Source organism: Vicugna pacos, chromosome 21, assembly GCF_048564905.1.
Source record: "Vicugna pacos chromosome 21, VicPac4, whole genome shotgun sequence".
Lineage (NCBI taxonomy): Eukaryota > Metazoa > Chordata > Mammalia > Artiodactyla > Camelidae > Vicugna > Vicugna pacos.
In genome coordinates this window covers 14845440-14859119 of record NC_133007.1, presented here as the reverse complement: position 1 = coordinate 14859119, position 13680 = coordinate 14845440, and the positions used below count along the sequence as shown (strand labels likewise).

The 13680-nt window shown below is 33.3% G+C and overlaps 1 protein-coding gene across 4 annotated transcripts in view; it reads right to left on the bottom strand.

The window, feature by feature from the left end:
- The window catches only part of KIFAP3 (kinesin associated protein 3), a 136764-nt gene that overhangs the window by 72285 nt on the left and 50799 nt on the right, over positions 1-13680 (bottom strand). For all 4 annotated transcript variants that reach the window (XR_012062720.1, XM_072946142.1, XM_072946141.1 and 1 more), the window contains one exon: positions 9431-9593. Coding sequence is in view for 3 of the 4 variants with exons in the window: in XM_072946142.1 (XP_072802243.1) it covers positions 9431-9593 (163 nt within the window). In the remaining variant the exon portion in view is untranslated. The remainder of the gene's footprint in view (positions 1-9430; positions 9594-13680) is intronic.

Below are 13680 nucleotides of genomic sequence, written 5' to 3'. Positions count from 1 at the left end.
AAGGCCTAGTGTTGATTAATTATCCAGAATTTTCTATATGCTGCTGTCCTTTTATGCTCAGGGTCTCCCATCTCTGTCTTCCCATACCATGTCATAAATCTCCTCTCCCCCTTCATAAAGCACCAAAGAAATTGGTAGTAATAATAATTCTTACTAAGATGTGAGTGGTTGAACACTCAAATGTCAAAAGAGCAAGGCAAGAAATATAACTAAATGTCTAAGCATAAGAGAAAATAAAGATTACTCTAGAGGAATGGGAGTGTTTGGGTCTTTCTAGAAATCCAAATATAAAATTAAGAAAATATATTCTGGTAAAACCAAACATGTCTTCTAGCTAGATTTAACCTGTTAATCTGAGACTCCTGATGTATTGTTCCTAATAGGACTTAAAAGCTTTAAAAGAATGCTATAATTCACTGGTTTTCAAAGTGTGGTCTGAGGTCCCATAAAGGGGATCTGCAAAGTCACACCATTTTTATAACATACTAATATATTATTTTCATTTTTTCTCTCATTATTTCATAAGAGGCTACATGACATATGATTTCACAAAAGACTGAAGGCTGTATGAGAGCCAGCTGTTGTCTATTATATCTGATTGTGGAGATTTGCAAAAGTAAAATTATGTCCACTCTTCTCACTAGTTATTGTTTTGTTTTGGAAAAGTTATTTTTCATAAAAATATTTATGTTACCATGTAATAGGTTTGTAATTTTCAAATAAATAAATATGCAAAATTTTCTCAGTTTTACTTTTGAGTATTATAAATATCCATAAGTATAACCCCCCATAAACATAAGTTCTCTGGGGTCCTCGATTATTAAGAATATAAAAAGGTCCTGAGACCAAAAGTTTGAAAACTGACACATTAGCTGTCAAATACCTACAATCTCCTAATAAACAGGGAACTCACAAAACAGCAGATAAAGTGAGGAAGGTGGTGACTGCCTGTAATTGACAGGTAGCTACCTAATCAGCCTAACCATTAGGTTGGCTATACCTATGCTATTTTTATTTTAACAAATGCAAAAATTCATGTTTATAGGATGACTTTTATATTTTCTTAAGGTTCATTCCCTTGAGCTTAAATTCCTTTGAAAATCAAGTTAAAAACTGAAAAGCTGACATGAAAACTCAGAACCTTACTCAATTTAAAATACGTATCAATGTCATTCACAAAGGGGAAAAAAAACAGTGTTAAATAAACTCAAAATAGTCCCAAAGAGTTCACTGGTGAAATACGGCAGTTTTTAAATTAAAAAATATTTTTTAATTTTAATTATTAAAAATTATGCATTTTGTAGTACATTGTCTTGTGATGTTTGAGCTTTATGTATGAATTGATGTCACAATGAACTAGGATCTTCCAAAGAACACATTTTGGCTGTATATTTATGCTTGTTTCTGTGCTAACAACATTCCTAAGCACAACAAACAATACTCAGCTTATGAAACATCTAAGCCAAGGCAACTGAAAGGTGCAAAAACATTATTTGCCTGGTGCATTTGACAAAAAGCTAAGAAAATTCAGTTCTTCAAATTACTTTTGAAACACTATCAGTGCATTTTCTAGGGAACTGAAGAATACACTAAGACAAGGAATTTCCTTGCCATCTCCCAATCCGGGATATTCTGACATAAGGAAGCACTCTTGAGACTTATCAATGTCAAATGGTTTAAGGACTTATGACAAGGGAATATATACTTTTTTAATGATGTGATTCCTAGATGAGCCAAAAATCTTTAAACGCTTTAAAAGAAGTTAACTCAGTATCATAAAAAACCTGAATGAACTGTCTAACAATTACGTAAGTAAAGCCAAACTTCGTAGGTCCAATTCAATTTACATATAATTTGCTGAAACCATGTGTTGTGACAAGCATCCCAGATGGTAACATAAAATTACTAAACATAAAGTATGTGTTAAATACAGGGATTAATAGAACTGAAAAGATTATAAACTGATACTGGACCAAGCAGAGATAAATTTAGGATCCTTATGAAATCTAAGGAAAAATAATATATCAAAAAATGAAATAAGAAATTAATAATTTTGGTGGTATTTAAGAAAATAAAAACAAAGGAATTTAGATATAAGTTTTTATAATCTTTAGATATAACGTTTTCCAAGGACCCAAATAAAATTTTTTGAAATATTTTGGGAGATAATGCCTTCTTTCTCTATGCTTCGGAAAAGATCAAAACTATTCTAACAAATCAATTTCAGGATAAGTCGAGAAAAAATTTTAAATATGATTTCTAAAATTCCTTATTAATCCCTTTATATGTCCCTGATGTCAAAGGAAAAGCTAAATTCAAAATTCCTAAATGAAATATTCATACAACAATATTAATGTAATTTTTGGTTCTATTGAACTATAATTTTTGGTTCTATTCAGAGCTTCACATGGCAAAAGAGCTGAGTTATAACACAATTTTTTTTTGTATGCATTTTTTTTCCCAGTTATCTGGCAATTCTCACAACAGCAGGGGTCGCAATATACTAGTTAAATGTTTCAGGATACAAGAGAACGGGATTAAATGTTCACATAGGACAGCTTTATTAGAGCCTGAAAGATTCATGATTCATTATACTCTAGTTAAAATAATCTATTATTAAGTATAAAAAGATTTTTCGGTTATGGGGTCCCTAAACAATAATAAAGAAAACCCACTTAAAATCTGATAGCATTTCCAGTTGAAACAGCATCTCTTAAAAAATCACTTCTGAAAAGTTCTACCAGATGTATAGCTCCACAAAAGTGCTTTTGCATCGTTTGCATCTTTCAAAAATTAAGTAATTTCTACATGTATAAATGGGTAATTTTTAATTTAGTCATTTGTCAACTTGAATATATACTAAACAATGAATTTAATTTCTAATGAAAAAAGCACAGTGACCACGCATATTCTATACTGTACGGTCTTTAATTACTTCTCTGTAACTACAGAGAAGAAAATGTACCGCAAATTCTTTAAATATTCGATTTATAGAAGGTTTTCTTTTCCCTTTCAAAAAAATGTTCAATTTCAGAGAATCATTCCAAATAATAGTCAGAGTAATCTAGAAAAATTTAGATTATCTACTGTTCAACACATTAAAAATCTAGCAGAGACAGTGATATTTCTGAAGATTTGAAGGGAAAGAAGTCTAATCACTTCCTCTAGGTCAAAGTAAAATTGAAGAATAAAAAAATAGAAAATATAGTGCATTGCACACAGAAATGGTAAATACTGCTTCATGAACATTTAAAAAATTACATATATTAAACAAAATGTATGTCACAAAATATAATGCATGTTATACACACCCATAGACATACACACATACATACACTTACACATATAAATACATCACACACACATGTGAGTACTGGGTTGCAATGTAAAATTTACCTTACTATAGACTGCTGTAAAAGATGTCTGAAAGGCACGGCTCTAGATGAATTATTTCCTATCCCCTTCAAGTCTATGCTTTTTATAATGCCAACTTGTATATAATTGTAATGGCCAAAGATCAGAGATATTAAATATATATTGAATTACTCAATTGAGAAGTTCAGTTTATAGGGTTAGAAGTTAATGATTTAATTTTTCACACAAATAACATATACATTAGCAAATGTAAAAATGGTCATTCTATTAACTGCTTATCAGGAAATCATTTGGTATATACACTAAACACAATTTCTTTGAATGAAGCAGAGAGCAAAATTGAGCAAAAAATAGGTTCTTTACAGTCAAAAGAAATGTTACAAGGTCCATGCAATAAATGTTACTAGGAAGAGAACCCTTCCAGCATTCATTTGGAATTTATTTTTAACAAAATATACACTTCAAATAAGTTCAGGTGTTGGTTTCCAAGACCACAAGAGATTAGAAATATATCATTAAAGGAAAGGAAAACTGCTGCCATAGAATTGCTGCTGGTACAGAAGAAATGAGAAGTGACTGCCAAGAACAAGAGGGGAAAACAGAAAAACTGTATATAAAAATTAAAAATACATGGCATCCTGGGGTCATTTAGCAAGGGGAAATACTTGAGCACAGTATTACTTACAGCCCTGTATAATAAGTTATGTTTAGAATTACAAATTTGAACCAATGGTAACAAAAACAATCATAGCTAATATTACATAGTACTTGAGCACGGGCACTCTTGACTCCAAAGCCTATGGTTTTAACCACTACTGCTTCTCAATAAAAAATTAAATTATATTTATGTATTAAGAAGTAAATTAAAGAAAATATTTAAGAAAAGAAACATGTAATTAATTTTTAAATACAAAAAGATTAAATACTCTTAATAGTGTAAGCCTGGAAAACTTACCAAAAAACACCCATTTCTGTGTATCAGTTGTTTGTGTTCTATGTAGTTTTATAATAATTTCACATATAATGTGTATTTACAAATATTTACTGCATTATCTCATTTAACCCTTCCCTAATAATCTGTACCATTATTATCTACATACTGGAGATAAGAAAACTGACGCACGGTTAAGTAATTTGTGCAATATCACATAGTAACTGATGAAGACAATATTCATACAGTCTGACTCCAGAATTTTGGCTTTTAATCTCTGTGCTCTGTGCTACCACAGTTGTGGGGTATACTACATAGGGTAATATCTGCTTAGTGTCTCAGCATGTACTTTTTAAAGAGATTCTGGTAATCCTTGAAACCCACTTAAAACTCAGAAAAATTGAAAAATACCTTTCAGGATCATTAGGCTGCTTGCTCACCAATGGTCCACTACTAATCTCCAAGTAAGCATTTGCCTACCCTGTTAAAGATCTACATGGCTATGTAATTTGCTTTATCAATGGAAATGTAAACAAAAATGATATTTGTCATTTCAGAGAGGAAGCCTTTAAGAGAAGCTTGCAATTCTTCATTTTCTCTGTTCTCCCTTCCCTGGTGCCACAGTCACCTGGAGGCTCTATTAGCCGGGGTCCTTGACTGATGCTAACATGGACCAGCACTTCCTATTCACCTATTAGAGATACAAATATGAGCAAAAGATAAAACTTCGTCGTATTTTAAGCTTCTGAGATCTTAGGGTTGTTTATTAATAATCACAGGCTTGTCTTCCCAACTAATACATTTAATAGATAGGTTTTTCTGGGAAGTGATGCCATTTTGGGGACACAATAAAATAGAAACAATTATAAAGTTCACAAAAAGGTCATGTTCCAAAAGTTCATACTGAATTGGTTATTTGGAATTTGGAAGTTTTTTTTTCATAGGCTCACCTTATAAAAGAGCCCACAGAAGCTCATTTACTCCATAATTTAAATGAAAAAGAATAGAAAATAATAGTGTCATTAAAATAATTAAATAAAAAGAATGTAAAATAAGTAAACAGATGTAACTTGTAGGTATTCTGAACACTTATAGAGATTCTGAAGTATTTTATAGAAGTTGGAAGGCACTGTTCTCTGGTACATTTCATTTCTCTTCAATATGTACATTTTCTCCCTTTCCTTGATCCTGGAATATCAGAAGATATTCTATTTACTATCCATGGTTGCTGTTGTTTCCATGGCTTGTAAGTGGGATGAAGAGGAGGAACTAAAGAAAGTTATCAGGCAAAACATGAACATTTGAAAAATTAGGAACTATTTAAGTTCAGATTCAGTGACGTGTGGGTAACAAAAGGGAGGAAGGGAAAGTATGTCATACTGAATCTTTACCTGAACAGGAATGATTTTAGAGCCTACTCAGTAGTCTTCAGATAGATGAAAAGTTTTCATGAGTTTATAAATGAATGCTGATTCCTCACATGGCAAAAGAGCCGAGCTATAACTAACTTCCTCTTTGCTTTTAATAATTGTTCAAATCACAATGCCTTTTCATATTTTAAAAATTTTATTCTCAAAGAAAATTTCTGTGGATATTTTAACGAGGAATGTTATTTAGCCATAATGTTTTACTTACCATAGATAAGGTAAGAAGTTACTAAGGCAAGCTAAAACATCTCAACAGAATTATTTTGCTTTGAATCAGTTTTTATAGATCAGTCACGAACAGAGGTGGAAATTTTTAAGATCATCCATTTCTACTTATGTAATGTAAAAAAGTTAGAGTAATACTAGATTTTTACTCTCCCTAGTGTAGTAAAATCTGATGCCCTAGGACTTCATAATATTTCAAAGAAAATAACAAAGTGACACTTTGAAAGAATGAGTGAAAAGTAAAAAATTTTCAGTTGCTCTTCCTACACAAAGCTTCCTCATTTCTCTACTGTGTGACAATTCCAAGAATCACTGCTTCTCAGTAACAGCCTAAACTTGATGTGTTTTTTATGTATTGTTGAAAAATTAGCAATTTTCTCTGACTGTTATATTTTGTTTAATGGCATCTTTTTTCAGTTTTATTCACCTATTAGACAAGCTTTTTTTTTTTTTAACCACTACCTCTCCTGAGCTCTAGACTTAGTTTCCGTCTTTTTACTGAACATCTCTGTCTAAGAGGTCTCCAGCATACCTCAAACTAAGTCCATCACTGACTCCCTCAAACTACTTCCTTTACACTTCGCTGTTTTAGTTCCTGGCATTAACATTCTAATAGTTACTGAGTTTAATGAATTCTTTCTCTGTATCATATTCCATCATCCAAACAGTAGCCATGTCATGTTGAGTCTACCTGTGATCTATCATCTCTTTTGCCCTTTCTTTTGCCTCATGCCGATGTACCACCTTCCCTAAATGAAGTTTTCTTTACTTCTTGTCTTGCTACAACAGGATTTCATCTTTAGATTCTAGTTTTAGTGCATCCAATAGGATGATGTCAGATTAATTTTCCTAGAGCAGAACTCTCTTATGACCTAACTAGCTCAAAAACCTGCAATGATTCCTACCACCAACTATTTAAGTATATCTCTTAGCATGGCCTTAAACTTCATAATACCACATAAGAGCATGAACCCATTTTTTCAAACTTATCTCCCATATTTTCTTAGTTATTGTTCCTCAGACTGGCCAAGCACCATCTATGCCTTAGGTAATGTGGATCTGAAATAGTTTTTACAGCCTCCGTTCTTCTTTCCTTTGTAAATATCACCTTGCTAAAATGACGAATCTGTCAATGTCCATCTCATTTGGTACTCTGTCTATGAAGTACCAAAATGGGAACATTCACTCTTTTGAATTCCAATATATCTACGGATTGAAAAATATTTCTCCATAGTGCTTAGCATTATGCTCTGCCATAGCATATTATCAGCATTTTACTGACTTAAATTGAATTAAACTGCATGCACATCACAGGGAAGTAAAAATAAGTAAGCTACCTTGTTTGGCAGCCATAATTTAATATCTATAAGATGGGTATTTTTGTGCTCAGAGAAAGGTCCTTACAGAATGTCCACTTTACATTAAATAATGATAATGATGATGATGTTAACAGGAAAAATAATTATAGCTAATGTTTATTAAAAATACTATGTGTCAGGTACTGTTCTAAACAATTTGCATGCAATACCTCATTTAATCCTCAAAAGAACTTAAGTTGGTTATAATTATTAACTTCATTTTAGAGATGAGGAAACCAAAGCAGAGTTTGGGTAACTTGCCCAACATGACATGTTTAGAAGTAAAAAAAGTAACAACTCTAATAGGACAGTCTGACTCAAGAAATGAGCTCCAGGAGAGATGAAAAATAACCTTATATTGCATATTATATCTTATATGCCAAAATTTACTATTTGTTAACAAGTATGAAATGGGTATCCTGTGAATAAATTCCCCTAAATCTTTTTTAATCACTTGTTTCATAAAAGTAAATGACTTGATACTGCACAAACCAAATAAACTATGAATTACTTCAGGAAAAGGACTTCAACTTATTAATATTCACACATGAAGAATCTGACCTAATATTTGATATCCAATTCTGTTAGATTTATGATAAACAAAGGGTCACATAAATTAAAGGCCCACCAATTTTACTTTTAAGGGTTTCCTGTTTCCTCACTAAATATTTGTATTGCTTTGGTTCCCCAAAACCAATTTTTGAAAGTGCTCCTCAATAGAGTTTTTTCTAAAATGTATAATATAAGTCCTGTGCAATATTTGTGGACTGGACAATGGACCAAATGTTCTTGGACTAACAGATGAAAGGTTTTTCTATTCTGAGAAGAAGAGTTAAGAAATAAATTTCCTTAAAAAAATTTTTTAAGGGGACTTGGAGAACTGGATTTTTAAATTATAGTGCTGCCTATTTATCTAATCATAGTCGACTTAATATAATTAGACATGGTAGTTTATTATAGTAGTTAATAACTCCAACTTAGGCAGCATATATACCTGAGTTTGAATTTGAGCTTTTGCTTTTTAACCAGCTGTGTAATCTTGGGTAAAGATCTCAGATGGGGATTCCACAAGATAATGTAAATAAAGCACACGGCAAAATAATGGGCAAAGCAAACATTCAACAAAATTTACTACTAGCATTATAAAAAAATAATGACCATGTCAATGAGAGATTGGATTCATAAATATAGATAACTAAGAATAAACTTAATTTTAAATCATTCCAACTATTCCACCGCTTAAAAATATTTGAATATATGAAGAAAGCTACAAAAAAAGAATGAAACTGCAGTGCTGAAACAAAGGAATAGGGTATTAAAAGATGAGTAAAACTTTGCTTCCTGGTTAAGAAGAGCAATGGCATTCCAAGTGGAGGTAAAGAGCAGGTGGACAGGCACTAAGGCATAAAAGAGTTTGTTTAGGGAACTGTAAGAGGTTCAGTATGGACATAGTATATAACATATATATTGGGGAGTAGCAGGTGCTTATGGTTATACAGCCATTTAACAGGTCAAAAAGGGTTTTTTTTAATACTCTGCTAAGAAGCAGTATATATGAGAAACAGTATGTCTGAGCACGGAAGAGTTAACTCTTGGATCTATCCTTGCTATATGTATATCTTGCTAATAACTAATAGAAAATAATGTATAAATTGAATCCTCCAATACGTTTCCTGACTGACACTATATAAAAATACTTTTTTAGTTTATGATAAAAAGGCTCCACAAATTTGTATATGGGTAAAGAGTATTTTAAAGGCATGGAAGAATATAAGAACTTAAATGATATATGCCTTTTAAGAAAGTACTGAAGAAAAAGTAATTTTTCCTTCTTGCTCCCATGGTAGTAAATTTATATTTTCACTTTGGATTCACTTTCACATGGGTCAACAAAGTCAAACAGCTGAAAATTTGTATTCCATTTCATTCTGTAGCACCATGGAAATCCTGGCACGTGTCATTTTTCATTCATTCTGCTTATTTTTATTATTAAGCACACAATCAAACAACATATACAGAATGATTTTTTTTCCAGCAGACTTTCAAACGCACCTAAATCTTCCATGATGTTGGAAATTCCAAGCAACGCTATCATTAATTTTTAAAAAGCATACCTAAGAGTGCAGTGAGTTTGGGAAGCAGTCCAACTTGTACCATCTTATTCCTCAGTCCTGTGTCAAAGGACAGGTTGAGTAAGAGTCGGAGGGTGATATTCAGCAGATCTTCATGCTCACAAGGTATCATTTTTACCAGCTTTTCAACAATATCCATTTCCACCTATGTAAAACAATAATACAAATGCAGTGAGGCTCTGTTGCACAGTAAGACAAAAAAGATCACAAAGAATTATTTTTTCATTGTTTTTCCCCTCCTGTGTATTGATTTTATAAGTAATTATGTGTTAATTACTCTCATTTTAATCTGTAAACTTTTTTGAAACCAAACTTTTGAGGAGAAAATATATATTTCCACTTTATCCCTTCCTTTTCTCACTTCATACCATCAAGTGGAAGACAAATTATACTGGGTTCTTAAAAGCATATTATTGACTTCACCTACTAAGTGCCAGGCCCTATGTCTTGGCCTTGAAGGATTCCAGTCTAAACACAGAGCAGACAAATACAACAAATAATTAAAACAGAATGTGATAAAAGTGGAATACACAAAGTGCTCTAGAAAAAAACATGGAAGGAACTACTAAGCTACATAGAAGGACAGAAAAAACTAAATTAAGTATGAAGTTTTAAACAATGGGTAATAATTTGCTCTCTGGTAAAGACAATAGTAATCCAAGTAAAAGAAAAAAACAGTGGATAGGTACTTGGGCATAAAAGAGCTTATTTAAGGCACTGCAAATACTTTGATACGACCATAGTATAAAGTATATGTTGGGGAGTGGCAGGAACCTATACAGACAAACATTGAACCAATCACAAAAAGCTTTTAAGAATCTGCTAAGAAGTTTACATTATTCCTTAGGCAGTAGAGTGCCTTGAATGATTTTAAGTCCAGAAGGTGATGTGGTCAGACTAATAGCATAAAGATAAACTTAACACATACACACACACACATACATACATACACAAACATGATTAAGGGGCACTGTACAGAACAGACTGGGATAGGTAGACACTGAAGGCAGGCGCATAAGCATATATTTCAGTAGATAGTTGAAATATGATTAAGGTCTGAATCAAAAAGGGACAAAGAGATTAAAGAGGAAAGAGTAATTTGAGAGGTGTTTAGAAGATATGGTCAAAGCATTCGAATGAGAAGTAAAAAGGAAGCTCTGAAGGTGACCTTCAGGCTTTTGGCTTGGTCAGTGTGTCAGGGATCCCCAGGACTACCCCAGGCCCAGTGATTTGCCAGGAGGACTCACAGAACTCAGCATATAGTCGTATTCATGAAGATGATTTATTATAACAAGAAGATGTAAAGCAAAATCAGAAAAGGGAAAAGGCACATGAAGGCAAAGTCCAAAGGAAACCAGAAGTAAGCTTCCTAGAACCCTCTCCTCATAGAGTCACACAGGCTTCAGCACTGAACTGAGACCGAGGCTCAGTGCCTAAGGTTTTTACTGGGGACTGATCACATGAAACCTCTGCCTAGCATAAACTAAAATTCCAAACTCTGAGAAGGAAAGCAGATGTTTGGCATAAACCACACTGCTTGTGTAAACAGTAAAGCACACTTATCAGTTAGGGAACAGTGAGAACACTCCTGAAATCTCCAAGCTCCCAGACACCAGCCAAGGGCCAATCCTGAAAGAAGGCCTATCTAAGGACAGCAATCTCAGGACCCTTTTCCGCACAGTCGATAAGATGGATGTAGGTGCCATTAACTGAGATCGTTAAATTGAAAAACAGGTATAGCCTTTTCCAGGAGGGCAAAAAATTATTTTAATTTTTGCCATGTTTAATTTGATATGATACTCGGTGGATATTTGGAAATCTTAAAAAATAATCAGGAGTAAATCTAGGCTATAAGTAATAGTTTAAACTCCAGGAAGGTGTCAGCAACTATGGCGAGTGGGTCTAATCTGGGCTGTCATCTGTTTCCATACAAGCCAAAAACTAAAAGTTGGTTTTTCACTTTTACATTTTTAAATAGCTGAAAAAAAGTGAAAAATATTTCATGACATAAGAAGTATCTGAAATTCGAATTTCAGTCTTAATAAATTCTTTGTTTAGAGACTGTGGCAGCAATCATGCTACACAACAGCAGATTTGAGTAGCAGCAACAGAGACTACAAGGAATAGGAACCCAATAGGAACCACCAAACCTAAAATATTGACTATTTTGATCATCTATTTTGATCATCTACAGAAAAAGTTTGTTGATCCCTATTCTAGATTATGAAATTGCTTCAAGAGAGCTTGTTTAGAGTAGGAAGTCAGAGGACAGAACCTATATGGTACTGTAAGCCCTGTATTCACATTTTTAAGGTAACTATCAGCAAAACTTGGTTATAAAAATGTAACATGTCTTTGTTACAAAACAATGGCCAAAGAAGGAGAAAAATTCTATGTAACTACATATTTGTCTGATTACCAAAAAATTTATGAATAACCTTGCTCTACTTTTTCTTTCATTGTAAGTCTAAAAGCCTTTATTTATGCCACCCTTCCCATATCTTTATTGCCATTTTTCACTGACCTCATAAAAATCACAGTAATAATTGAGGCCTCATATTTTTTTCCTTTTATTCCATGTCAAGGAGTAAACATAAATTTTTTTAAAAATGCTAAACTGACAAATCAACAATAATTATTCCTTTATACCTGTACCTATACTCCATGGCCAAACTGCAGTCATATCCTAGAGCTCTTCATTAAAGGGTATGTTCAAAGACTCTCTTTAACTTTGGTTCTCCCTTTCTCCTAATTTAGTCTTCCAAGTAGGCTGGTGCAATCACTTATTAACTTCCCACAACAATTTCCACAGAGGCCAGTGACAAATATTTGTCACATTTATACCAAACAATAATTCTATCACTAGCTTCTTTGATTACAGTGAATAACTTCTTTTCCAGCTTTATTTATTTATCCATTTAACAAATACTTCTTTACTTAAGCCCTGGGTATGTTCCGGTTAACAAAAAAGAAATGGTTCCTGTCTTCATGGAGCTTATATTTTAGACAGAGTGAAATAAGAAAGAAACAAACAAAAATACCAATTGTACAGTTACATTAATTGTAACTGTATAACTAGTATATGTGAGAAATAAATAGAATACCATGAAAGAATATAAAGAGTAAACATGATATAATCTCAGTATGAGAAGTTGTCAAGGAAGGCTTCTCTGAGGAAAAATAATCTTCTGGATAAACAGAAATAACCTGAAGTTAACTGAAGAGGTGGAAGAGTCATCTAGATGGAAAAAAAATAGCATGTACAAAGGCCCTGAGGTGACATGGAAAACATAGCATTCCAGATACTCTTTAAAAATTGTCATTCTGTCTACAAATGTATTGGAAGGGGGCAAGAACAGAACTAGTGATATTAATTAAAATGTCATGGAATTACTCAGGTAGAGGTATTAGTGATTAAAAAAAGTAAGCAGAACCTCAAACTTCCTCTTAGAATGTAAAAAGCTGTAAAGGACATGGTTCCAATCCTAACTGCAAGAAAAATACAAAATACAAAATCATAACTTAAAATAAAAACCACCAGAGAGCTGAGGTTGCAGAGAAATCTACTGGCCTGAAAGATAAGGAAAACTGGCACCCCAAAGGAGAGAAGGGTCATGAGCACTAGGGAGAAACACAGCTGCCACAGTAGATGGGAAGATTGCACAAAAACCGTTAAACAATTTGCTAAAAGCCAAATGTGAAGTAGCCTGAGACTACAGAACTTTGAATCTACAGATGCTCAGGGAGTTTGCAACCATTTGAAAGCTCTTCTCCAAGGACCTTATCAGAAGGTCATAAGAAAAACTGGGGATAGGAGACAAGTTGAAAGAAAACTTCGCCTCAGTGGCATGGGCCTAGCGGAGGGGCGCAGCTACTACTGGAGAGAAGGCATAAAACCCTGCCAGGCCCTTTTCTCCTTTTTCCTTCAAAAAACAAAAGACTTAAGCTTCTTGGGGAAGTACAGCAAATCCTGTCACTTGGGAAGCACAGGTGAAGACTCACAGCAGCTAGGGAAAAGAAACAGAACAATCCAGAGAGGAGCTGACAGGATGACTTACACAAAGTCTCACTGCTGAAAACCATATAAACAGGACTAGTCTAAGACTGGCCTAAGGCTAAAGCAGAACAATGAAAAAAGCAGCTCCCCCTTGTCGCCTCTGCCACCAGATTAGCAAAAGCCAAATGCCAGGTAACAGCAGTATATTGCTAGCGGAGTTAAAATTAGGAGAGAG